Here is a 27,410-nt window from a genome sequence, read left to right as displayed (position 1 = left end):
TCTGTGAAGCCGATAAACAGCCTCAATCGCCATACAAAAGCCACCCAAATTGAAGGGCATGTGCGCCCCACGAGATTATTGCTAAGAAGTCCTTCAAATTTAAAAACCCCCAGTTATTCCAGTTACAAAATATAACGCTGACGTTTGTGTAAATTTAACTTTAAAACATTGAAAGTTTTAACAGAATAAATCGTTTTGTTTGCCTGGCTTCCTGTCTCCACTTATTAATCAGATCATTTATAAACACATTAAATAAGCCTTATTAAGGCATATGTATATAACAAGTAATTAAGAGCATTTGATGTGTTACACTGAAATGAAGAGTGTAGCACAGAAGAGGAAATACATGACCGGCTACATAATGAAACTCTGCATTGCCTCCTAAAGATGTAATGAATGTTGTTATCCAATAGGTTCCCACAACAGAAGGAGGGAGATGCTTCTACCATATGCAGAATGCCTGACACGGTACATGTTATTTCTTCACGGGAAATTCCATCGTGCATATTTCTCACTTATTAAGGCTATCACCTTACTGGTAGTAATTTCCTCAGTTTTATTTTTGTCAGCTTTTATTATTATTTTGGTGTCCTTGTATAAGCTTTTAACAGCTTCAAAAAGATGTATGGGAACTTTAGTCATTATCTGCCACGGTTTGTTTCTTTTCACACATTCAAAAGCTTTTTCGAAGTCAATAAAAGGTCCTTGCCTATGTGGCTCTAAACTGAGTGATAAATATATTATCACTACATGAACAGCATTTCCTGAATCCACTTTCTTCTTCTATTTGGAGTAGCTCTATTATGGTTTTTATATGATTATTAATTATTTCTGCAGATATTCTCTAGACAGAGTTTAGGAGGCTAATTCCTCTATAATTTTTACACTTGTTTCTTTGATATTTAATAAAAATTGATATCATTTGCGAATTTTCGAAGTCTTTGGTATTCTACATCAATGTCAAATATCATTAAATAGATGGAATAAACTAAAGGGACAAGCACATTTTAAAATTTCCATATTATCACCATCTGTTCCACAAGTTTTCCTGTTTTTCATACTTTTTAAGACTACGTGCGGTTCTCCTATTGTGGATGAATCCATACTACTGTTATATAATGTAGTCTGTTCTTCCTTCAATTCCTAATCTTCTATTTATCACATTTTTTATCAAATTCTTTCCACTGATCTTCGTCAGTTACATTTAGTCCTACAGTATCTTTCTTTGCTCTGTTTAAATGTTTTGTTAGCGTATAGGCAAAAGTTTTCCTCCCATGAATCTCATGTCCTACTTCAATTATGAAATTACCCCACGACTTTTGGTGTGCTAACCTACTTGTTTGCTCGGCACGGTTCCATTTTTGCTGCTACTCATCTTCGGTTTTATTCTGCAAGAGTTTGCTGTGGGCTGTATCTCTTCCTTCAAGGCCTTAGCCATAATTTCATTCCAAACACTTAATCCTCCCCTTTTCCTTAACTTGCTCTTCTTTTCCAGTGCCCCTCTCTATGCATTGTTTACTCTTCTGGCATTCTTTCTCTACATCCTGAAGAGTTGCAGTGCCTAGCAAATACTTCTGTACTCGACTTTCAAACATTCTTTTAAATACTGTTTTGTTCCAGAATGTTACAATAAAGACTTCTTCACGCTTTGTCTGTCTTCTTGGCATAAGTTTCTTACACTTAGCTATCATTATAACTATTGCGTTACCTAACTAGTGATCTGAACAGATATTGTTTCCTCGGTGTACGTGTAGTAGGTCCTGAACCTGATTACCCATCCTCTCGCTGACGATAACGTGGTCTATTAAAGATCTATGACCCATAGCACGCCATGTAATCTTATGTGTCTGGATATGTCTGGTCTTTTTCTGTAAGAGTGTGTTATAGACGTTACGTTGGTAAGTAAATATTAAATTCTTTATTAATTTCGTGTCATTCTGTTAATGTGATATGATTCCATTTCTCCTCAAAGTAAATTCAACAGAAAAAAAAGCTTTAAATCTTTTTTACTATATGACTCTTTGTAAATGTTCGTTGTCTTAATGATTAGAATAAAAAGAGTTTCTGTAAGAAAACGGTAATGTCTGTGGCTATTATTCTCGTAATGGATTAATGAAATATAATTCTGAACAGCTAAAGGAGACAGAAAAGCAAAGTTAAGCAATGGGGTTCGTGTTTTCTAATTGTTTAGCAGCTAATTATTACCTCGGTACTGTATTTTTTTTAAATGGTTAACAGACCCAGAGGACCAACAGCAGTGACTGCTAAATGGTTTGACACATAACGAAAGCTAGATACTGAAAACACATATCACACACACACATATGAGAGTCTGATTAATTAAATAAGTAGTGCATTTCATGTTTATATTGTACGAGCATAAAATAAAAGTTGTTTTTAAATGAGAAACAAGTGAGGTAAAATGGTTTCTGCTATCAGCGCACCTGCGAGCCCGAGTCCCCGCGGAAGGCCGGCGACCTGGTGAGAGGCGGCATGCGGTGGGCGGCGCTCCTGGAAGGCGCGCGTTGATCTTCCGGTGCGACGGGACCTGCAACAGCGACCAGTGGTGGGCGTGTCTGCTGCGTCGTACTGTGACGCCGCTCTGCAGGTACACACAGCGTCACTAATTTTCAACATTTGTTTACATAAGTGACTGCAACACAGGGTAGTCCATTGAGGTGACCGGGCCAAATATCTCACGAATAAGCATCAATCGAAAAAACTACAAAGAACGAAACTTGTCTAGCTTGAAGGGGGAAACCAGATGCTGCTATGGTTGGCCCGCTAGGTGGCGCTGCCATAGGTCAAACGGTTATCAACTGCGTTTTTTTAAAACAGGAACACCCTTTTTTATTACATATTCGTGTAGTACGTAAAGAAATATGAATGTTTTAGTTGGACCACTTTTTTCGCTTTGTGATGGCGCTGTAATAGTCACAAACGTATAAGTATGTGATATCACGTAAGATTCCGCCAGTGCGGAGGGTATTTGCTTCGTGATACATAACCCGTGTTAAAATGGACCGTTTACCAATTGCGGAAAAGGTCGATATCGTGTTGATGTTTCGCTATTCCGATCAAAACGCCCAACGGGCGTGTGCTATGTATGCTGCTCGGTATCCTGGACGACATCATCCAAGTGTTCGGACCGTTCGCCGGATAGTTACCTTATTTAAAGAAACTGCAAGTGTTCAGCCACATGTGGAACGTCAACCACGAACTGCAACAAATGATGATGCCCAAGTAGGTGTTTTAGCTGCTGTCGCGGCTAATCCACACATCAGTAGCAGACAAATTGCGCGAGAATCGGAAATCTCAAAAACGTCGGTGTTGAGAATGCTACATCAACATCGATTGCACCCGTACCATATTTCTATGCACCATGAATTGCATGGCGACGACTTCGAACGTCGTGTACAGTTCTGCCACTGGGCACAAGAGACATTACGGAACGATGACAGAGCTTTTGCACGCGTTCTACACTCCTGGAATTTGAAATAAGAACACCGTGAATTCATTGTCCCAGGAAGGGGAAACTTTATTGACACATTCCTGGGGTCAGATACATCACATGATCACACTGACAGAACCACAGGCACATAGACACAGGCAACAGAGCATGCACAATGTCGGCACTAGTACAGTGTATATCCACCTTTCGCAGCAATGCAGGCTGCTATTCTCCCATGGAGACGATCGTAGAGATGCTGGATGTAGTCCTGTGGAACGGCTTGCCATGCCATTTCCACCTGGCGCCTCAGTTGGACCAGCGTTCGTGCTGGACGTGCAGACCGCGTGAGGCGACGCTTCATCCAGTCCCAAACATGCTCAATGGGGGACAGATCCGGAGATCTTGCTGGCCAGGGTAGTTGACTTACACCTTCTAGAGCACGTTGGGTGGCACGGGATACATGCGGACGTGCATTGTCCTGTTGGAACAGCAAGTTCCCTTGCCGGTCTAGGAATGGTAGAACGATGGGTTCGATGACGGTTTGGATGTACCGTGCACTATTCAGTGTCCCCTCGACGATCACCAGTAGTGTACGGCCAGTGCAGGAGATCGCTCCCCACACCATGATGCCGGGTGTTGGCCCTGTGTGCCTCGGTCGTATGCAGTCCTGATTGTGGCGCTCACCTGCACGGCGCCAAACACGCATACGACCATCATTGGCACCAAGGCAGAAGCGACTCTCATCGCTGAAGACGACACGTCTCCATTCGTCCCTCCATTCACGCCTGTCGCGACACCACTGGAGGCGGGCTGCACGATGTTGGGGTGTGAGCGGAAGACGGCCTAACGGTGTGCGGGACCGTAGCCCAGCTTCATGGAGACGGTTGCGAATGGTCCTCGCCGATACCCCAGGAGCAACAGTGTCCCTAATTTGCTGGGAAGTGGCGGTGCGGTCCCCTACGGCACTGCGCAGGATCCTACGGTCTTGGCGTGCATCCGTGCGTCGCTGCGGTCCGGTCCCAGGTCGACGGGCACGTGCACCTTCCGCCGACCACTGGCGACAACATCGATGTACTGTGGAGACCTCACGCCCCACGTGTTGAGCAATTTGGCGGTACGTCCACCCGGCCTCCCGCATGCCCACTATACGCCCTCGCTCAAAGTCCGTCACGTCCACGCTGTCGCGGCATGCTACCAGTGTTAAAGACTGCGATGGAGCTCCGTATGCCACGGCAAACTGGCTGACACTGACGGCGGCGGTGCACAAATGCTGCGCAGCTAGCGCCATTCGACGGCCAACACCGCGGTTCCGGGTGTGTCCGCTGTGCCGTGCGTGTGATCATTGCTTGTACAGCCCTCTCGCAGTGTCCGGAGCAAGTATGGTGGGTCTGACACACCGGTGTCAATGTGTTCTTTTTTCCATTTCCAAGAGTGTATTTAGCGACGAAGCGTCATTCACCAACACCGGTAGCGTAAACCGGCATAATATGCACTATTGGGCAACGGAAAATCGACGATGGCTGCGACAAGTGGAACATCAGCGATCTTGGCGGGTTAATGTGTGGTGCGGCATTATGGGAGGAAGGTGATCGGCCCCCATTTTATCGATGGCAATCTAAATGGTGCAATGTATGCTGGTTTCCTACGTAATGTTCTACCGATGTTACTACAAGATGTTTCACTGCATGACAGAATGGCGATGTACTTCCAACATGATGGATGTCCGGCACATAGCTCGTGTGCGGTTGAAGCGGTATTCAAAAAATGGCTCTGAGCACTATGGGACTCAACTGCTGTGGTCATTAGTCCCCTAGAACTTAGAACTACTTAAACCTAACTAACCTAAGCACATCACACACATCCATGCCCGAGGCAGGATTCGAACCTGCGACCGTAGCAGTCGCATGGTTCCGGACTGCGCGCCTAGAACCGCGAGACCACAGCGGCCGGCTGAAGCGGTATTGAATAGCATATTTCATGACAGGTGGGTTGGTCATCGAAGCACCATACCATGGCCAGTACGTTCACCGGATCTGGCGTCCCCAGACTTCTTTCTGTGGGGAAAGTTGAAGGATATTTGCTATCGTGATCCACCGACAACGCCTGACAACATGCGTCAGCGCATTGTCAATGCATGTGCGAACGTTACGAAAGGCGAACTACTCGCTGTTGAGAGGAATGTCGTTAGACGTATTGCCAAATGCAGTGATGTTGACGGACATCATTTTGAGCACTTATTGCATTAATATGGTATTTACAGGTAATCACGCTGTAACAGCATGCGTTTTCAGAAATGATAAGTTCCCAAAGGTACATGTATCACATTGGAACAACCGAAATAAAATGTTCAAACGTACCTACGTTCTGTATTTTAATTTAAAAAACCTACCTGTTACCAACTGTTCGTCTACAATTGTGAGCCATATGTTTGTGACTATTACAGCGCCATCTAACGAAAGCGAAAAAAGTGGTCCAACTAAAACATTCATATTTCTTTACGTACTAGACGACATTGTAATAAAAATGGTGATTCCTATTTTTAAAAAACTCAGTTGATATTCGTTTGACCTATGGCAGCGCCATCTAGCGGGCCAACCATAGCGCCATCTGGCTTCCCCCTTCAAGCTAGACAAGTTTCGTTCTTTGTAGTTTTTTCGTTTGCGCTTACTTTGTGAGATTTTTGGCTCGGTCACGATCAATGGACCACCCTGTATATTGTCGATGTGGACAAGTTTTACAACCGTAAAACACTTCAACAAGAGACTGAAGGCTGCTTCAGTGTTCTGCATTCACTTGTGTCACCTTGTTATACACTACTGGTCATTAAAATTGCTACACCACGAAGATGACATGACTTTCCGCATTTTTACGCCATTTTACACTTTAAATCACAATTTTATCGCCTGTTTTTCCTTGTTTCTTTCTTCTTCCTTTTTTAAAGAAAAGTCTGTAGGCTTTAGAGCAGCGTTTAAGCTGCTGCCAGCCCGCCCCCTTCGGGGGGAATTGAAAATCAATAAAGAAAAAAAATAGATGACATGCTACAGACGCGAAATTTAACCGACAGGAAGAAGATGCTGTGATATGCAGATGATTAGCTTTTCAGATCATTCACACAAGGTTGGCGCCGGTGGCGACATCTACAACGTGCTGACATGAGGAAAGTTCTTCCTTTTTTAAACAAAAGTCTGTAGGCTTTACAGCAGCGTAGTAAGCTGCTGCCAGCCCGCCCCCTTCGGGGGGAATTGAAAATCAATAAAGAAAAAAAATAGATGACATGCTACAGACGCGAAATTTAACCGACAGGAAGAAGATGCTGTGATATGCAGATGATTAGCTTTTCAGAGCATTCACACAAGGTTGGCGCCGGTGGCGACACTTACAACGTGCTGACATGAGGAAAGTTTCCAACCGATTTCTCACACACCAGCAGCAGTTGACGGACGTTGCCTGGTGAAACGTTGTTGTGATGCCTCGTGTAAGGAGGAGAAATGCGTACCATCACGTTTCCGACTATGATAAAGGTCGGATTGCAGCCTATCGCGATTGCGGTTTATCATATCGCGACATTGCTGCTCGCGTTGCTCGAGATCCAATGACTGTTAGCAGAATATGGAATCGGTGGGTTCAGTAGGGTAATGCGGAACGCCGTGTTGGATCCCAACGGCCTCGTATCACTAGCAGTCGAGATGACAGGCATCTTATCCGCATGGCTGTAACGGATCGTGCAGCCACGTCTCGATCCCTGAGTCAACACATGGGGACGTTTGCAAGACAACAACCATCTGCACGAACAGTTCGAAGACGTTTGCAGCAGCATGGACTATCAGCTCGGAGACCATGGCTGCGTTTACCCTTGATGCTGCATCACAGACAGGAGCGCCCGCGATGGGGTACTCAACGGCGAACCTGGGCGCACGAATGCAAAAACGTCATTTTTTCGGATGAATCCAGTTTCTGTTTACAGCATCATGATGGTCGCATCCGTGTTTGGCGACATCGCGGTGAACGCACATTGGAAGCACATTGGAAGCGTGTATTCGTCATCGCCATACTGGCGTATCACCCGGAGTGCTATTGGTTACACGTCTCGGTCACCTCTTGTACGCAATGACGGCACTTTGAACAGTGGACGTTACATTTCAGATGTGTTACGACCCGTGGCTCTACCCTTCATTCGATCCCTGCGAAACCCTACATTTCAGCAGGACAGTGCACGACCGCATGTTGCAGGCCCTGTACGGGCCTTTCTGGATACAGAAAATGGTCGACTGCTGTCCTGACCAGCACATTCTGCAGATCTCTCACCAATTGAAAACGTCTGGTCAATGGTGGCCGAGCAACTGGCTCGTCACAATACGCTAGTCACTACTCTTTGTGAACTGTGGTATCGTGTTGAAGCTGCATGGGCAGCTGTACCTCTACACGCCATCCAAGCTCTGTTTGACCCAATGCCAAGGCCGTTATTACGGCCAGAGGTGGTTATTCTGGGTACTTATTTCTCAGGATCTATGCACCCAAATTGCGTGAAAATGTAATCACATGTCAGTTCTAGTATAATATATTTGTCCAATGAATACCCGTTTATCATCTGCATTTCTTCTTGGTGTAGCAATTTTAGTGGCCAGTAGTGTAGTATTTCATTCCGTATTGTTCCACAGCAGTCAATTGTTGGCTGTGCTCCGTGACGCAGGAAACTACACTGCATAACAAAACAGAAGGGTCACTTTTTTGAAACCCCATCATTTCCTGCCTTTGCGACGCAGACGTTCGTAATCTGGATCAGAGGGGCGCACAGCCTTTCTCTGTAACTGTACAGAAGCGTGGTGCCGTCCGACCTCAGTCTTCGGTTGAACGGAGCTTCAAACAGCAGCGTGTCGCCACCTGCGATTTAATGGCACAGCTCTTACGTTCGTGTGAGGTGTAAGTTGGTTTAATGATGTTACGTTAGCAGAGAGTTCACCACAATTCTGCTCAGTGCCACCTTGGACGTGTCACACCACAGGGAGGTCGCCACACCGCCTCTTTCCAACATCTCACCCCACCCCTTGACGCCTCTGCCGTGACGGTGATAACTGCGATGCCCAGCGTTGAAATCACACTGCTTTCTGCTGGGTGGCAAGGAAAACAGTCCGGACACACCGCTGTTCACAGTCTATACGAAAAGGCCTCAGTTGGTGTAATAACGGGTGTGAATGAAACCACTGCTACCCTTCAGGTGTACATTTTCACACATTTCGCGGCCGAAAACGGCATATTTGTAGTGCGGTGTGCAACAGGACGATTTTCTTGGTGACCCTGGATACTGACAACACCCCCCCCCCCTCCCCTGAACGATTCAGCCCTTGTCTGCATCGTGCTGGGCTGCAACCCCACTGAACACGACGTCGTTGCTGTGTATCGTGACAGGAGTTTTCTCTGTTGTAAACGGTAGCACCATCGGGGACAGTTCAAAACCGTACAATGAAAACTGAATACGATACAAAGACGGAAACGGCGTTAACGCTCTTTCAAAAATGGTTCAAATGGCTCTGAGCACTATGGGACTCAACTGCTGTGGTCATTAGTCCCCTAGAACTTGTTGTTGTTGTTGTGGTCTTCAGTCCTGAGACTGGTTTGATGCAGCTCTCCATGCTACTCTATCCTGTGCAAGCTTCTTCATCTCCCAGTACCTACTGCAACCTACATCCTTCTGAATTTGCTTAGTGTATTCATCTCTTGGTCTCCCTCTACGATTTTTACCCTCCACGCTGCCCTCCAATACTAAATTGGTGATCCCTTGATGCCTCAGAACATGTCCTACCAACCGGTCCCGTCTTCTGGTCAAGTTGTGCCACAAACTTCTCTTCTCCCCAATCCTATTCAGTACTTCCTCATTAGTTATGTGATCTACCCACCTAATCTTCAGCATTCTTCTGTAGCACCACATTTCGAAAGCTTCTATTCTCTTCTTTTCCAAACTATTTATCGTCCATGTTTCACTTCCATACATGGCAACACTCCATACGAATACTTTCAGAAACGACTTCCTGACACTTAAATCTATACTCGATGTTAACAAATTTCTCTTCTTCAGAAACGCTTTCCTTGCCATTGCCAGTCTACATTTTATATCCTCTCTACTTCGACCATCATCAGTTATTTTGCTCCCCAAATAGCAAAACTCCTTTACTACTTTAAGTGTCTCATTTCCTAATCTAATTCCCTCAGCATCACCTGACTTAATTCGACTACATTCCATTATCCTCGTTTTGCTTTTGTTGATGTTCATCTTATATCCTCCTTTCAAGACACCCCTAGAACTTAGAACTACTTAAACCTAACTAACCTAAGGACATCACACACATCCATGCCCGAGGCAGGATTCGAATCTGCGACCGTAGCAGTCGCACGGTTCCTGACTGCGCGCCTAGAACCGCGAGACCACCGCGGCCGGCAAACGCTCTTTCATCTCTCCTTTTTCGCACTCTGCTGTGTCGTGTGCACAGACATGAATGAAACAGCAAAGGGCCGCTCTGAAAGTGCCTAGTTCGCCAACGCACTTTGTGCCACACGCGCCCCTTTGTTGGGCACTTGAAAAATGTCTCCGTGCAGAGACACCAGTTCACCGATCCTAACCTGCCGGAGGCGCCGACAACCACGGCGACACTAGCGCCGACTCGCCGCATGCGATGTCTGAGGTGCTTCGAAAGGGCTGCCTATCTCAACGGCGGGTAACTATCGGTGGACGGGCGTTTCTCTGTAGGAGCATTCTGAAAGTGTCCAACAAAGGTGCGCAAGTAGCTCCGGAGACGTTGCAGAGTTGTTTCTCTCAGCCACCGTAAGAAAGCCGAGTGATTTCAACGCTAGACTTAGCAGTTCTGACCTCCGTCACAGATGCGCCAAGAAGAGGGCGTGCAATGTTGGAAAGAGGCGGTGCGACCACCCCTGACGTATGACGCGTCCACGGTGAATTGAGTAAAATTGTTGTGTATTTTGGTGCCAACGTGACGTCATTAATCCACCTCACACCTCACATGAACCTCCGGGCTCTGGCCATTTTTTTAATTTTATTTATTTATTTACTTTTTTTTTTTTTTTTTTTTTTTTGCACGTTCAACACGTTGCCGTTCGAATCGTCGCCGAGCCAGAGGGTGACGCTCTCGCCCCATTACAAAGGAAATCTGTAGGCAAGTTGCACAAAATTTATAACTTTTGCGCCGCAATAGGAGCAAATGACGGGCTATCAAAAAAAGATCCTTTAATTTTGTTGCGCAATATATTTTGGCACGATTTTCTTCTTCAGTCGCTTTCCACAGTTCGAACACTGAAGATGCCCGATTCGTACGCCGCCTTCCTGTACGTTCCTGGGTCACTGATCGCCCTGCATTCTCCTAATGTGGCTGTTCTGTCAGCTACGATGTACTGGACACCAAATCCTGTTCTGAGGCTCTAGTTTCCGACGTGCCACAGACATGCATCTCCATCTGCACGTCACAAATAGTCCGTTTCCATGGCGTTTGCCATATTCTCGGTTACAATTGCGAAGTACCAAAATTCCGCGCTATATGTTGCACTTAGTCCCACCGCAGTTTAACATATCTGTGCTGTCGTGTCTTCCTTTCTTTGGATGACCACAACGTAGAATTCAGACTTCTACTTGCTTCCTTGGCGAGGAAACACTCTTCCACATGTCAGTTTCACGTTTTCCATCTGCTGTCAGAACAAAGACAAGGTGCCGTTATTCATCCTTGCTTCTCATCGTTTGTCCCTCAATACGCACATACACTGATGGCTCAACGGCTGCAACATATTTAAATTTTGTCATATTTTCTCGTTCTTTCCAAAGCAGTCATTAGCTTCCGTAACATGAATGAAATATGTTCATCATCATATGCTGTCACAGTCTAATTCCCTTCTCCAATTTTCATTCTTGGTCTTATACACTTTCTTAATATTTGCTGAAGGCAAACATTCAAAGGCTGGGGGAGTGACAACAATCCTGTTTTATTCCTTTGGCGTGTGGAGTAAAGTTCAGAAATATTCATCCCCGTTTTAGTTTGGCATTGTGTGCTGCATATACCTTGTAGACTGCCTCACTCTTTACTTATGCTGCTAGTTTGAAATATCTCAAATACGCTTTGCAGGGAAACAGTATCGTAAACGAACTAAACAAACATATACCTGTATAGTCAGCACAATCAAGGTTGTCACCCTTTTTTTATAGATGAGGCTCATATACCCAATATTCCATGCATCTGGGGTATCTTCGACCATACTCTCACACAAAATTCTAACAATAATTTTCAATAAAAATCGTGGCCAACAGTTCGCCAGATCAGCAGCCTCCAAGTCCAATATCTTTACCGTACCTCATACCTCCAATCCAAATATGTAATTGTATATATCCCGGCCGCGGTGGTCTCGCGGTTCTAGGCGCGCAGTCCGGAACCGCGCGACTGCTACGGTCGCAGGTTCGAATCCTGCCTCGGGCATGGATGTGTGTGATGTCCTTAGGTTAGTTAGGTTTAAGTAGTTCTAAGTTCTAGGGGACTGATGACCACAGCTGTTAAGTCCCATAGTGCTCAGAGCCATTTGAACCATTTTGTAATTGTATATGCATGTAAATGATTTACAAAAAAAAAAAACTATAATTTAACATGAGAAACAAGAAGTACAAAAATCAAATGATTTTTGTGCGAATCCGAAAAGCTTTACGAAGTAACCAGTTTAAAGAAAAGAAAGACATCGTTTAGTGCCAATGGCCATCAAAAATACTGGACGCATGTACACTGCGTTTCTGCATGTTTCCTACCTTCTCAAGTTTCGTCATGGCGAAAAGAGGGGCTACAGATTAAGAGCATTTTTTTAAAAAAAAGGTTGAATGCATGTTTGACTGTAAAAATGTCGGAGCTGCCGGTCTAGTGCTTACGAAATTATTATCATTCAAGAAGAAGGATTTAGTTAATTAAGTGAAATACGAATATAGATGAAGCAAGCTCTCCGATGAAGGCGTTATCTGTCCTAGTCAAGGACGGACTATACGGGTGGATATATAGCCGGAAAAAAGAAAAAAAGTCGTACAGAGCGTGCCTGAAAACAGAGAAGTGGCGAGATCGAATGCGGTCGAGCTACGGAATTTTTTCAGTCTGCTTTTAACCTGTCAATAATGTGAAGAGTCTCTAGCAACGACACGCGGTTCTGATTGCACGATAAACTGCAGGTAGCCTGTGCCCTTTCCGTGGCAGGAGTACTGGCGTACGTAAGGGACAAGCAAGTCGCCGAAGTAGCGTCCAGTTGGAAGACACGCACCAGTTGGGGAACACGAAATCATTACTTTTACTACGGAATAAATACTTGTAAGCGTTTAAACATTAATTTGTATTGTGAGGCGGTGCAAAGACACCCTTCCACTTACTCTGCGTGTATGCGATGTGATGGTGTTAGAATTCTGTGGCACACAACGCGATGTGCAGCCACTCACAGACCTCCTATTCTAACTGCAGCAGCGTGTGCTCTTCGTTGTGGCTGACAGGTGGTTCTGCAGTACTCCGGGCAGACATCGCCCTACGCTGCTGCCCAAACACCCATGACGTTCGAGTTCAAGCCCCTTTTACTCCATTGTTTTACCGTTTTAGTTTCTCTCCGCTCTTCTCTCCATTTGACGATTACACATGTATGTCTCCAAAATCTTCCGTTAGCCTAACATTTCTCTTGTAAGATCTCGCATTTTGCTGGCATTGATGATACATGTATAATCTTCTCCGTGTACGCTACCGGACTGTTCTTTCTCCTTAGCACAATACCTCAACAACGTAGCCCCATCATTATCATCAGGTTCTCCTTGACGTTCTAAAGTGTAAGAGGGACCGGTATTCCTTTTATGGCTGCCGCTTAACACCCCCTCCCGACCTTCACCGCCTACTTACTTAGCCCGTTCGCCTTTCCGCCGCTCTGGCTTCTGGGGTGTTCCGCGTTCCGTCGGCTGCCTCTCCGTACGTTATGGGCGAGCCGCCGAGGTTTTTTGACACTGTTACGAGTATCGTCCACAAAGTAAGTTATGTTTTTATTTCTACCCGCGGCAGCGCTACGATCGCAGTTCCGGGCTTGCGCGGCAGTTACTCTGACTCAAGGAGAAGACATGTACGCCATTTTCAGATCGCTGCTGCCGGCGTGTGCTTTGTAGTGCTTCTTTATAATGTCAGCCGTAATTGAGAAAGCCGCCGCGTGTGAAATCAGATCGGTGATTCGTTTTCTAAGTGTAAAGAAAGTTAAACGAAAGGAAATTCATCGGAAAATCTGCGAGGTTTACGGACAAAATGCTAAGAGTGATTCAATGGTTAGAAGATGGGTCAGACTGTTCAATGAAGGACGTGATCAAGTGCACCATGAAGAACGAAGTGGACGCCCGTCTGTGGTTACTGATGAACTGGTTCACATAATTGAAAAGAAGATTAAGGACAACCGTAAGTTCACACTTAGTGCCCTTGTTATGGAAGTTCCGCAAATCTCACGATCACTACTTCATGAAACTGCTACTGAAAAACTGAAATTTCGAAAACTTTGCTAACGTTGGGTACCCAAAATTCTTACTGAACAACCCAGAAAACAACGGATGGGCAGTGCACTTCAGTTTTTGACACGCTACAATGAAGACCGCGATGGTTTTCTTTCTCGGATAGTCACGGGGGATGAAAACTGGGTATTGTACGACACCCCTGAAACAAAACGGCAATCAGTGGAATGGAGGCACACTTCATCCCCAACGAAGGTTAAGCCTAAGCAAATGTTGACACCTCGAAAAGTCATGTGCACCGTTTTTTGGGCAAGAAAAGGCATTTTGCTGATTGATTTCTTACCACGAGCCAAAAAATCAATGCACATGGTTACTGCGAGACCATTAGGAAGTTGCGCTGCGCAATACAGAACAAGCGCCGAAGATTACTGTCAAAAATTGTTTTTTTCCACAATATTGCCCGACCTCACGCGGCGAATGTGATCAAACAACTCTTACGGGAATTTCACTGGGACGCGTTTGATCATCCTCCGTACAACCCGGACCTCGCTCCTAGTGACTTTCATCTCTTCTTACACCTAAAATCAGTCCTTGGTGGTCAACACTTCAACGATGATGACGAGCTGAAAGAACATGTTACCACATGGTTCAATACACAGGCGGCAACTTTCTATGAAGAAGGCATACAAAAACTTGTGCCACGCTATGACAAGTGCCTACAAAATTTCAGAAGCTATGTAGAAAAGTAGTTTTAACAGTTGAAGATTTTTGTACAATAAATATTTTTTTCTCTATGTGTACACTTTTGCTTTATATAACCAAATGGAACTTACTTTGTGGGCATACCTTGAATTAGAGACGCTAGTGAGATTAAGTTGGAAGAAAATATTATCTCCAGAGATATATCTGAGCAAGGCATGAGATTCTGCCGTAAAATCAATTAAAGAGCGCCAGAAAGCTTAATTTATGCCGCAAACAGGTGAATCACTTACACATCAGCTGTTCGCGGGGCAGCGTGCCGAACGCTTCGAACAGGCATGGAGTCCGTGGGAGCAGATGGAACAATAAACACCGAAGACAGTGCCGTGGAAAGGCGAAGGGAAGGGTTAGCCGGAAGCAATGAAGTGAAGTGAAGAGCAGTTCATCTTACGCTTCAGTACGTCAGGGAAGCCCTGATGTCGAGAGCAAATTGCCAAGAATGCACAATAATCAGGCAACACATCCTCGGGAACATAATACAATTAAAGTCTTCATTATTACTTACGGCCGGGACAAATATGATCTAGAGTCAGTTCCAGAGGAAAGCGTATGCCGTTATCTGTATGAAATAAAAGACATTATTATAGATAGGTGTTTATAGGAAAATATATATTATTACTAATTGCACAATTACCTAATAGTTAATCCAGTCGCCGCCATTATAGATTATAGCTTGGCACCTTAGCCCTCCCTCCGGTACATCATTCACGTTCCCAACCTCTAAATAACGTTTGACCCACTTCGCAACGAATGTCTTTGACTTTCTAAGAATTTTAGCAGCGTCTGCATATGAAAGCTTTGGTTCCTTTGGATGATTTACAAGGAACACTGCGTCGTGACGCTTCAGATATTTTGCACCCATTTTAAACTGCAACCGAAAAAACAGAACACTCAACTCTCACAGTGTTTATCTATACATTGTGGATAAGCGCACTGATTACAGATTTGAGATCACTTCCAGAGATGTCGCTGTCGACGTTACATTTAAAATTGTGGCGTACACTTTCTTGAGGAACTAACTGTATATTCTAGACGAGAAAGGCTGAAATAGCTAGCTCAGAATCTTGAAATGGCTTTCCCGGCTTTTAAAAGAATTATTGGTTGAAACTTCCTCCAGAGGACAGTGTGTGTGTGTGTGTGTGTGTGTGTGTGTGTGTGTGTGTGTGTGTCGGACCTGGAACCTTGCTTTTCGCGGGTGCACAGTTTCAATCTACCGGAAAGTTTCGAAACAGCGCATACTACATAGTGAAACAATTTTTTACAGGTAATGGCCTATTCTTTTGCCCGGCTTTAGACCAACCGTGCGACTGGTCCGGTGTTATGGTAGTGCATCAGTGGGTTATTTAGCTTCCTTTTCTCTGCCCTACCTGTGTTAAGAAGGGCCATGCTTCGTAGGACTCTTATTACTCTATGTCATTCACAAACACTGTAAAGGCACAAACTACAGGAATAATTATTGGAAACCTTGTCATATCAGTCTCGTGAATCTATCGGTTTCTTTATTCTAAGACTGATAACCGATTGCTTCAGGCTAAAATTCCTTAACTTCCCAACATAAATCTGTACACAAAGCGACTGCTAAGTAACTGTACACATTTCGTAGGTGTATTGTATGGACCTAAATAAAAAGTAAAATGTTAAGTAAAGTTTTGTCTGAAACTGCTTTTTTTCCGAGTTATGATACGTAATGTCATTTGTGGTAGGCATTACATCATGGGCCAGTACACGTTTTTGGCTTGTAGTGTTCGCCTGTATGTCAACAGGTGTTGCTTTGCCGACGTTGCCCCTGCACATTTCAGTCGTCAGGTAAGCGAGTATCTTAGTGCTGCTTATCACGATAAGTGCGAGACCAGTTGCTTGGACCGTCAGATCTCCGGATCTCAACCCGTGGATCCCTACCTTTGGGGCCGTCCCATGGAGTTCGTGTATGGTGTTGCAGTTGAGAATATGTCAGAACTACAGCAGTGACTGAAAATGGTTGTGCGACTGTGCAGAATGAGATGGGTGGAGCCTGCGACATTCCGAGAGCGTTAAGAAGGCGAGCACGTCACTGTTTTCAACCGCATAGACATTATTCTGAACGTGTTCTGGGGTAAACGCACAGTACCTACTTGAGCTGAATTTCGGATCCCATCATATCGCTGCTTTCTGAGAAGAATTAATTTTGTGTTGTTTTAGTTACACTTCTGATCCTTACTCTACTGTATAGATTTGAAATCAAATAATTGCAGGCTAAAGTTTATTTAACATTTTACTTCTATTTTGGTGCATACATCACACCCACGAATTGTGTACAGTTACTTTTGGGTCTCTGTACAATAAATGCTGGTTCTGGAATATAGTGGGTTTTGTATTTGGCTACAAAATATGATGACTTGTAGTTTCCTGGCAGTTGGCAGTTTCAATTCCGGATATTACTCAGAATTCAAAATTTTAAAATCATAACTGAAGTATTAATATAAACTGTCACTCAAAACCATCCGAGCTACTGTCGTCCAGGCAGGATGTCAAAATACCTCTATTCAGCACCTAGATTCCCACATAGCATACTTTAATATCAATCAGTTAAAATACGGATGCGACAACAATGATTGCTTTTCATATGCTTTGCCGAGGATAGCATAGAATCACATTTTTAGATCAAATGCTGCTGTTTGATATGGTTGACAATGACATTACATTTTCCTTTTATTTTGTTAATTTTATAGGAAATATTTTTTTGTAATTATTGAAATATCATCCGCAAGTTAACCACTTATAAACCAAGTTTGAGTAACGAAAGAATCGCCACTTGTTGTGCTATTGTTGCACACTGAATTATACAGAAATCTGGTCTTGAACCTAATGAAACAAAATTTTAAGTACTTCGGATTGAGTGTTTCACTTTGTGGTGAAGTGTGCACTGGTTTTGGAAATTCCCGTTCATATTAAGCAGTGACTGCCAGTTTAACATATAACTCACTTGAGGCTCGAACATGACGTCGTGAAACATACGCGCAATAGAAACTGCTGGTGTGTTTGCTCATTATGTATTATAATATTAGTTATATTGTTCCATGAAACAGGAAGCAAAGTCACTGCGTTTCGGAATAATGTTATCAGCTCTGTATTGTATAATATTTTGTAGGGTACAATGCCAGATATAAATCATAATACGAAAGCTAAGGAGGCTGCTGAAGTGGTAATTCTAAGACTGCAGGATTAGTGGCGATCCAGTCTTTGAATTGACAGCTTGCATAGAACTTCCAGATAAGTGGCATCTGTACTTCCTTCCATTAGGTACGGAGGTCAAGTTGCAACGCCTCATGTCATAGCTGGCATGAATTCATTACAGACTTACCCTGTATTGTTGATACGATCAAGTAAATAAATAATTTACGTGCGGTGTGGTCAGAAACATTCTGAAAAGCTTGTAACGGTGTTGAAGAGTAGGTTGTGCTGAGAAATAATTGTCAAAACGTCGTTGGTACGTCGAGCCCCTTCCGAGTTAACATTTAAATTAATTAATGAGGTCTTTATGTGCGCAAATTCAAGCAGCTCGCCAGATACGGAGTCGCCAGACGCGTTCTTCGTTTGATTTTCTAAAATCGAACGAGAAAGCGATACAAAAACGGACATGTGAGGTAGTAAGGATCGAATCCGAGCCAGTGGCTGAGCAGTCTCGTGGTCTATCATCTGCGCTATGAGAACAACTGGCACTAATAGTATCTGAGCCCGTTTGAAATTTCGTGCGCAACGGCCTGTTTGGCTGAATTCAACGCTAATTAACTCGGAAACATGCAACGTACCGAATTTTTCTTCTAACAATGATAACACAACATACCTGTCTGACTCTTACAAGTTTTTCAGACTGTTCCTGACCATCCTGTTAGTCACTAGTAGGAAACGCTATTCTGATTATTGGCAAGCATTGTAAGATTAGTGCTTCCACGGAGACGCATCTCCTAGTCATGCCGCGTGGTAAAGCAGAGGTAATATTTTTCGAATGTCTCATTCTACTGCAATTACTCCCAGATTCTTTCTTCGTGGTTTACCAAGAAAATATTGTGCTATAGGTTCGTACACTTCCATGTCCAGAGTCGATATGATTGAAATTATTATTACGAAAAAAAAAGATGTTTCGACCTTCTTTGCAGTGGTCCTCCTCAGGGCAATTAAGGGGTTCCAGAAAGGCTCAAAATCATGAAAAGTTCAATTTTTACTTTTTTGCGTTTTCTGAATCTGCAGACTATTACCTTTTAATAGATATATAATTTATTCAATTCCGAAGACTACAACTATTTTTAAATTTTTTTTGAAATGTGTTCTACATGGGCGTGACCCACTGTGGCGCTGTTAAACTGCTGTCAAATGGTGTTATTATTAACGTCCGTGTTCATCAGGTACATTTTAGTGATGTGAGATAAAGTATGTGTTGTGGCTAACCTGTGATGGTTCAATATATATCGCTGGTGTGATTGTCGATTGTTTCATGTTTATTTACTCTGTCGTTATCTCGAAAATATTCGTAATTAATTCTGTTTCTTGAGTCTCTGTTTTGTTGAAGTATAATAATGAGTAAAAGTAAAGTTATTAGAAATCCTCTGAAGGCTTTTAAGAAAAGGAGAAATGTTGGAAAGCCAAAGGTATTTAGAAATATGGGAATGAAGATAGGTTCTAACATGGTACGAGCGATGCTTGCTTTAGACAAGGAACGCCTTCGGGCTGCAGACAGGGCTGTAAAGAGTCTAGAAATACAAGCAAGAGTAAACAGGAGGAGGAACAAGAGGAAGCTGGAGGAGGAGTTTGCAGAGGATGAAGATAATCCATCCTATGGACCTGGAATGCACTAAATAGTTAATCCAATCTTTGTCGCTCGATTCCCAAAACTTTTATTTTCTCATACTAATTACATGTTTTCTAAGGATCTTCCAAACATATTTGTTTAAAACTTTCAGTAAATGTTACACAGTACCTTCTGCATAATTTAACACAGCCTTTTTCCAAAAAACTGTATATTTTTGAATATATAAATAAAAAATTGCAAAAAAATGTTGTGAATTTTCATTACAATTGAAAAAAATCATCTTTAATAACTGAACTAAAATTCTGTAAAATCCCTGTGTTAAGTTGTAGCCCATATTCCAATAAATAATCTGTAAAAAGTTCAACTTCTTACCTCAAATACTTTGTGAGGAAAGATGTAATTTATAAGCGTTATTTTAACATTGCAAGTATAGGGCGTTCCGGAGCCCCTTAACTGCTGGGTACTGACGATAGTCTTCCCCTATACAGTGTCTTATTTTTGTTGTCAGGTCGACACCGACGTCACATTCTGTGATGTCACTGGACAAATCGAAATTGAGATTTCTATGGAGAGGTGAGACGGGAAGACCGATTAGCAGCTCGCATGTCGGACTGTGTGACTGAGAAAACGCAAGTGAGCTGTAGCTGAACACCGCCAGAACTGTGGCCGATCTATTAATTTTCAAGAACCTCTCGTGCTCGCTAGGTAGCCGTGGGTGCAGCAGCGAAAAATACGGGGGCTATCGACATAATTAAATGCCGCAGCAGCGTGAACAGGGAGGATGGCTACAAGCTGCCGACGGTCTGTCCATCTGGCCGCGTGCGTTCCCCAGCACCGCTTCATCACACAGGTTCAACAGTGCAACGGTGTAAACAAGTGGCCACAAGAGGACTGCCGTGCGACATCAGCATCTCGGTGCAGGGAAGAGCTACCGCTGGCTACAATCTGGCGATTCGCTACTGCTTACCAGTCACCTGCCCGGGTGACACAAGCAATAGCCTACCGCACAGCCTCACCGCCATACCAACCTTGACTTTGATTATCCTGTGGCATCGCAGAGGGTGACACCGGTATCCCTCTGACAACCGAATTAAGACATTATGTAGGGGAAGAGCGTCAGCAGAATTCAGTGTGGTATCAACGTTCGATACCACACTTGTAAGTGGTTGCAGTTATCGACCGCGGTCCGTGTTAGTATCGTTGGACCCACGAGTCGCGACCGCGATCGCTCGGCGGCTTGTATCAAGTTTATAGCGAGCTCTCGCCCACTCTTGCTCGGGACGTCAAGTAGTAAAGTAGCATAGCCTTCAGCTGATAGGAAGCAACCTCTGACAAGGCGCTTACAAGGGAACCTCCCCATCGCACCCCCCTCAGATTTAGTTATAAATTGACACAGTGGATAGGTCTTGAAAAACGGAACACAGATCAATCGAGAAAACATGAAGAAGTCGTGGGTAACTATGAGAAAATAAGTAAATTATACAAACTGAGTAGTCCAAGTGTAAGATATGCAACACAAGGACTGTGTAAGCTGAGGAGCGCCGTGGTCCTGTGGTTAGAGTGAGTAACTGCGGAACGAGAGGTCCTTGGTTCGAGTCCTCCCTCGAGTAAAAATTTTACTTACTTTATTTTCGCAAAGTTACGATCTGACCGTTCATTCATTGACGTCTCTGTTCACTGTAATAAGTTTAGTGTCTGTGTTTTGCGACCGCACCGCAAAACCGTGCGATTAGTAGACGAAAGGACGTGCCTCTCCAATAGGAACCGAAAACATTTGATCGCAAATTCATAGGTCAACCGATTCCTCCACAGGAAAACACGTCTGAAATATTCTATACGAGACTGGTGACGGCATGTGCTTCACATTACAGGAATACGTTGTCGACCCACCTAACTTGCACACTTGGCGAATGGGTAAAAAGTTTCTTCTACCTTGCCCGATTTAGGTTTTCTTGTGGATGTGATAATCACTCCCAAAAAAGTGATGAAGACGTAAGAGTTTGTCACATAAACTGCAACAAATGAATGCAAGTTACACAGTCGCACAGTTTTCCCTGTGCTCTGTCAAAACATACGTTTTTAACGTTTTCAAGTTTTTCCGTGTGTAGACCGTCAAATCCTGCATGTGTCCAAGCAAATCTGAACATGTCCTGGAATTTTGGAGAGCGAAGTTGATCATGTCTGAGTGCATGAACTTTGATAATTGTCTGAAAATAAAAAATTAAAACTTTTCACTCGAGGGAGGATTGAACCAGGGACCTTCCGTTCCGTAGCTGCTCGCGGTAACCACGGGACCACGGTGCTCATCAGTTTACACGTACCTTGATGTGGCTTATCTTGGACACGGACTACTCAGTTTGTATATTTTGCTTATTTTTTTCATAGTTCCATACAACTTTTTCCTGTTTTCTCGATTGATCTGTGTTCAGTTTTTCATGGCCTATCCCTGTGCCAACTTATAACTAAATCTGAGGGGGGTGCGATGGGGAGGTTCCCTTGTTAGTAACGTGTGGCCTAAGTGAAGCCTCAATAGCTATCTGTTTATAATTATATGTATGCAGCCAAGAATAATCCTGTACAACCATTTAAGTACAATATATATATATTTTTTACCAACGACTTCTAATTATCTTAGTCGTTGCAGATACAGACCATGCAGCCAGCACCGTATCTACGTTACTGACAAACCTGCTGTGATTTATATGTTTCTATTTAACATTGGCCACCAGTCTACATTGGCGACGACTCGTTCGTCGTTATCATGACATTCAGCAGTTAGGTGACCTGAAGAGGACCGCTGCAAAGACGGTCGAAACAGGTATTTCACTTGTTATTAGCGTGTCATAGTAACGCGACATAGAACCCAGAGAGATTTTATAACAATATTGCGATAGTTCGCTACTATTTCGAGTCAAGAGTAAGACGCGAACAGCATAAGAGCTGTAAATAAAGTAGTTTATCACTTCAGCTTCTAATGCACCAGCTACTGTACTTTCCAAACCGCAGTTAAAGCTTATTGACTTACGAAACGGCCAGCCGGAGTGGCCGTGCGTTTCTAGGCGCTACAGTCTGGAACCGCGTGACCGCTACGGTCGCAGGTTCGAATCCTGCCTCGGGCATGGATGTGTGTGATGTCCTTAGGTTAGTTAGGTTTAAGTAGTTCTAAGTTCTAGGGGACTGATAACCACTGCAGTTAAGTCCCATAGTGCTCAGAGCCATTTGAACTTACGAAACTCTGTTAGTGGACAGGTGTAACAGAAACACGAAGTTGTCAGGTTGTCAGTGTAGGAGAGGTTTCCCATCTGCACAGCTGGGCCCGGAAGGGCCGAATACCTGGAGGAGGAGACTGCGTGGGCGACGGAGCGAGGTGTATAGGCAGCAGCTGCGGCCGCGCGCGCAGCTGCGACGGCGTCAGCACGCGGGGCGCCTGCGGCGGCGGCGACAGCTGCGGCGGCGGCGGGGGCGGCTGCTGCGGCTGCGGGGGCGGCCACGAGTGGTTCAGCCTCCCGGGAGGGTCCGATGCCGCCAGCGGCCACAGACCGCCACCTGTGCAACAACGACACCACGCACGGGCGGCTGGAGACTGCGTACTGTGTTTTCAGAGTTAAAGGTAAAAAAAAACTTCTGTAATCTTACTTAGTTTTGTGTTGCCGTACACGCAACCTGCGACAGAAACTACTGCCACATACAATGAGGTGACAAAAGTCACGAGATACCTGTAGAAATATTGAGCGACGCTGCCTCTATACCAGACCATAATTTCGGAAGTATTGCCGGTGCAGGATTCGGTGTACAAACTGACCCCTCCCTGATGTCCCATAAATGTTCGATGGGATTCAAATCGGGCGAACTGGGTGGCCAAATCATTCGCTCGAACTGTCCAGAATGTTCTTCAAACCCATCGCGAACAACTGTGGCCCGGTGACATGACATCGTCGTTTGGGACATGATGTCCATGAATGGCTCCACGTGGTCTCCAAGTAGCCGAACATACGATGGGCGTTTGAAAAGTCCAAGCAAAGTCCGAGATATGGCACCACTGGCGCGTATCGAGGTCATGTTTAGTTAGTAGTATCTTTGGAAAGAACGCACACCAAGTTTCAGCCATATTGGTCTATTTCTTTGTGTTTGGCATTCGTCTTAATCAAGGAAGTTGAATGATTGTCAAAAAATTGACGAAAAATAATTTCGTATGGTGATTAAACATTACTTTATGAAAGGCAAAATGCCTCAGGAGACTAAAGAGAAGCTTGATAAACATTACTGTGACTCTGCGCCTTCGATTAGAACGGTATATAAGTGGTATCAAAATTTTCGGAGTGGCCATATGGGTACAAGTGATGCTGAACGTTCTGGACGCCCTGTGGGGGTTACGACTCCAGAAATCATTGATACAATCCATGATATGGTGATGGATGACAGAAGAGTTAAGGTGCGTGAGATTGCTAGTGCTGTGGGCATCTCGAATGAACGGGTACGTATTTTGCATAAACATTTGGACATGAGAAAGTTATCCGCAAGATGGGTTCCGCGATTGCTCATGCTTCACCAAAAACGGAATCGTATGAAGTGTTTTAATGATGGTTTGCAGCTGTTCAGGAAAAATCCGCAAGACTTAGAGCGTAATTTCGTCACTGCGGATGAAACATAGATACATTACTACACTCGTGAGACCAAAGAACAATCTAAACAATAGGTTACCAAGGGAGAATCTGCACCAAAAAAGACGAAGACCATTCCTTCGGCTGAAAAGGTTGTGACGACTGTCTTTCGGGATTCGCAAGGGACAATCCTCACCGACTATCTGGAAAAGGGTAAAACTATTACAGATGCATATTATTCATCGTCATTCGACCGTTTGAAAACAGAGCTCCAAGAAAAACGTCGGCGATTGGACTGCAAAAAAGTCCCTTTCCATCACGACAATGCACCAGCACACACCTCATCACTTGTGGTCACAAAATTAATGGAAATAGGATTCCAACTCGTTTCACATCCCCCCTATTCTACAGACTTGGCTCCGTTGGACTACTATTTGTTCCCCAATTTGAAGAAATGATTGGCAGGACAAAGATTTTATTTAAACGGGGTGGTGATTGCGGAAACCAATAGCCATTTTGCTGACATGGACAATTCATATTATTCGGAAGGGATCAACAAATTAGAACAGTGTTGAACGAAGTGTATAAGTCTAAAAGGAGACTATGTCGAAAAATAAAAAATAAAACGATGAGATTTTCACTCTGCAGTGGAGTGTGCGCTGATATGAAACTTCCTGGCAGATTAAAACTGTGTGCCCGACCGAGACTCGAACTCGGCACCTTTGCCTTTCGTGGGCAAGTGCTCTACCATCTGAGCTACCGAAGCACGACTCACGCCCGGTCCTCACAGCTTTACTTCTGCCAGTATCTCGTCTCCTACCTTCCAAACTTTACAGAAGTTCGCAGGAGAACTTCTGTAAAGTTTGGAAGGTAGGAGATGAGATACTGGCAGAAGTAAAGCTGTGAGGACCGGGCGTGAGTCGTGTTTCGGTAGCTCAGATGGTAGAGCACTTGCCCGCGAAAGGCAAAGGTCCCGAGTTCGAGTCTCGGTCGGGCACACAGTTTTAATCTGCCAGGAAGTTTCAAAAAATAAAAGGTTTACCCCAAACACGTAAGTAGTTTTTAGTTTTGCACGGACTTTTCAAACCCCCCTCGTAACTATTACTAGTCAATGAATGGTTCAGTTGGACCAGTGGACCCAGTACATTCCATGTAAACTGAACCCACACCATTACTCAGCCACCACCAGCTTGCATAGTGTCTTGTTGACGACTTGCGTCCATGGCTTCGTGGGATCTGCGCCAAACTCGAACCCTAACATCAGCTCTTACCAACTGAAATCGGGACTCATCTGACCAGGCCACGGTATTCCAGTCCTCCAGGGTCCAACCGATACGGTCACGAGCACAGGAGAGGCAGTGCAGGCTACGTCATTCTGTTAGCAAAGGCAACCACTTCGGTCGTCTGCTGCCATAGCCCACTAACGCCACATTTCGCCGCAACTATACTAACAGATACGTTCGTCGTACGTCCCACATGGTTTTTTGCGGTTATTTCACGCAGTTTTGCTTGTCTGTTAGCACTGACAACACTACTCAATCGCCGCTGCTCTGGGTCGTTAAGTGAAGGCTTTCGGGTACTGCGTTGGCTGCAGTCAGGGGTAATGCCTGAAATTTGGTATTCTCGGCACGCTCTTGACACTGTGGATCTCGGGACACTCAATGCCTTAGTGATTTTCGAAATGAAATGTCCGATGTGTGTAGCTCCAACTAAGATTCTGCGTTAAAAGTCTGTCCGTTAACGTCGTGCGGCCATAATCACATCAGAAACCTTTTCGTATGGACCAACTGAGTACAAAAGACAACTCCGCCGTTGTGCTTCCCATTTATATCTTGTGTACAGCCACATGTATATGTTCATATCGCTGTCTCATGGCTTTTGTCACCTCGGTGTATACGGTGAATCCAAACTTCACCGAAAAAATTGGGAAAGTTGCTAAGTATTTGCTACGAGTGTTATTCGGAAAGTAAGGAACGATCGGCCACGAAATGGAAAATACAGTGAAAATCTGATGAAGCTTTGCACAGATGCGTTGGGCACTGTGTCTAGTACACACGTCGATCGCATCATGTCGCTCTTTTCAGTTCTGACCTCACAGTGAGAACGTAAAGATGGCTAGAAATTAGCGTCTCCCGCCAAGTATGAGCGCCTGGCGAAAGATTTCGCCTGAAGCTATGCACTCCAAGTATCAAAACAGTCACGCGGTTCGTTCTACACGACAATTCTCGGCCGCACTCTGCAGGGTCAATGAAGATGGGAAGTGTTTGGTCACCCACAATACAGCCTGTAATTGGCTACCCCTGAGGTTCATCTCTGCTCAAATGAACCGCTGGCTATGAAGGCAATATTTTGACACAGACAACGAGCTGTAGTCCAGAGTAGAAAATTATTGATAAGCACTGGCGCTTGTCATCTACAACGAGGGAATTGAAAACTTGGTACAACGCTACGACAGATGTCTAAGCGGCGACTGTGTAATGAAGTAGCTGGAAGGTGTAGCTAACCGTTACAAATAAAACAGCTTTGATTTTCGCTGTGGTTTCCATTTCGCGACCTATCGTTTCTTACTTTCAGAATAGCCCTCGTATAAAGGACCCATGCCTTTTGTTACCCCGCACACAGTGGTACACTGGCTGACGGAAAAGTGAAACATGCAGAACGCATGGGCAGAAGTCACTGTAACATCGTAAGCATGCGTACACAGCAGCGGTAGGTGCGTAAATCATCCGCGTTGCAATTGTCTGTGAGAGGTAGAGGAACAGTCAGAGTACGTCAGTGTTTAGTGCTGTTACCAGGCCTCGTAGGATATACAGGGTGGTCAATTGATAGTGACCGGGCCAATATCTCACGAAATAAGCGTCAAACGAAAAAACTACAAAGAACGAAACTCGTCTAGCTTGAAGGGGGAAACCAGATGGCGCTATGGTTGGCCCTCTAGATGGCGCTGCCATAGGTCGTCACATATACAGGGTGGTCCATTGATCGTGACCGGGCCAAATATCTCACGAAATAAGCGTCAAACGAAAAAACTACAAAGGACGAAACTTGTCTAGCTTGAAGGGGGAAACCAGATGGCACTATGGTTGGCCCGTTAGATGGCGCTGCCATAGGTCAAACAGATATGAACTGCGTTTTTTTAAATAGGAAACCCCATTTTTATTACATATTCCTGTAGTACGTAAAGAAATATGAATGTTTTAGTTGGTCCACTTTTTTCGCTTTGTGATAGATGGCGCTGTAATAGTCACAAACATATGGCTCACAATTTTAGAGAACAGTTGTTAACAGGCAGGTTTTTTAAATTAAAATACAGAACGTAGG

General features: G+C 44.4%; 1 protein-coding gene across 1 annotated transcript in view; it reads right to left on the bottom strand.

Moving 5' to 3' along the window:
- Positions 1–27,410, bottom strand: part of LOC126195498 (uncharacterized) — a 385,955-nt gene that overhangs the window by 321,303 nt on the left and 37,242 nt on the right. Inside the window, exon 4 of the mRNA XM_049934125.1 lies at positions 2,445–2,602. Within this exon, the coding sequence (XP_049790082.1) occupies positions 2,445–2,602 (158 nt within the window). The remainder of the gene's footprint in view (positions 1–2,444; positions 2,603–27,410) is intronic.

This window comes from Schistocerca nitens, chromosome 7, assembly GCF_023898315.1.
Source record: "Schistocerca nitens isolate TAMUIC-IGC-003100 chromosome 7, iqSchNite1.1, whole genome shotgun sequence".
NCBI lineage: Eukaryota > Metazoa > Arthropoda > Insecta > Orthoptera > Acrididae > Schistocerca > Schistocerca nitens.
Note: the sequence above shows the minus strand (reverse complement) of the source record. Positions and strands in the feature narration are given on the sequence as shown.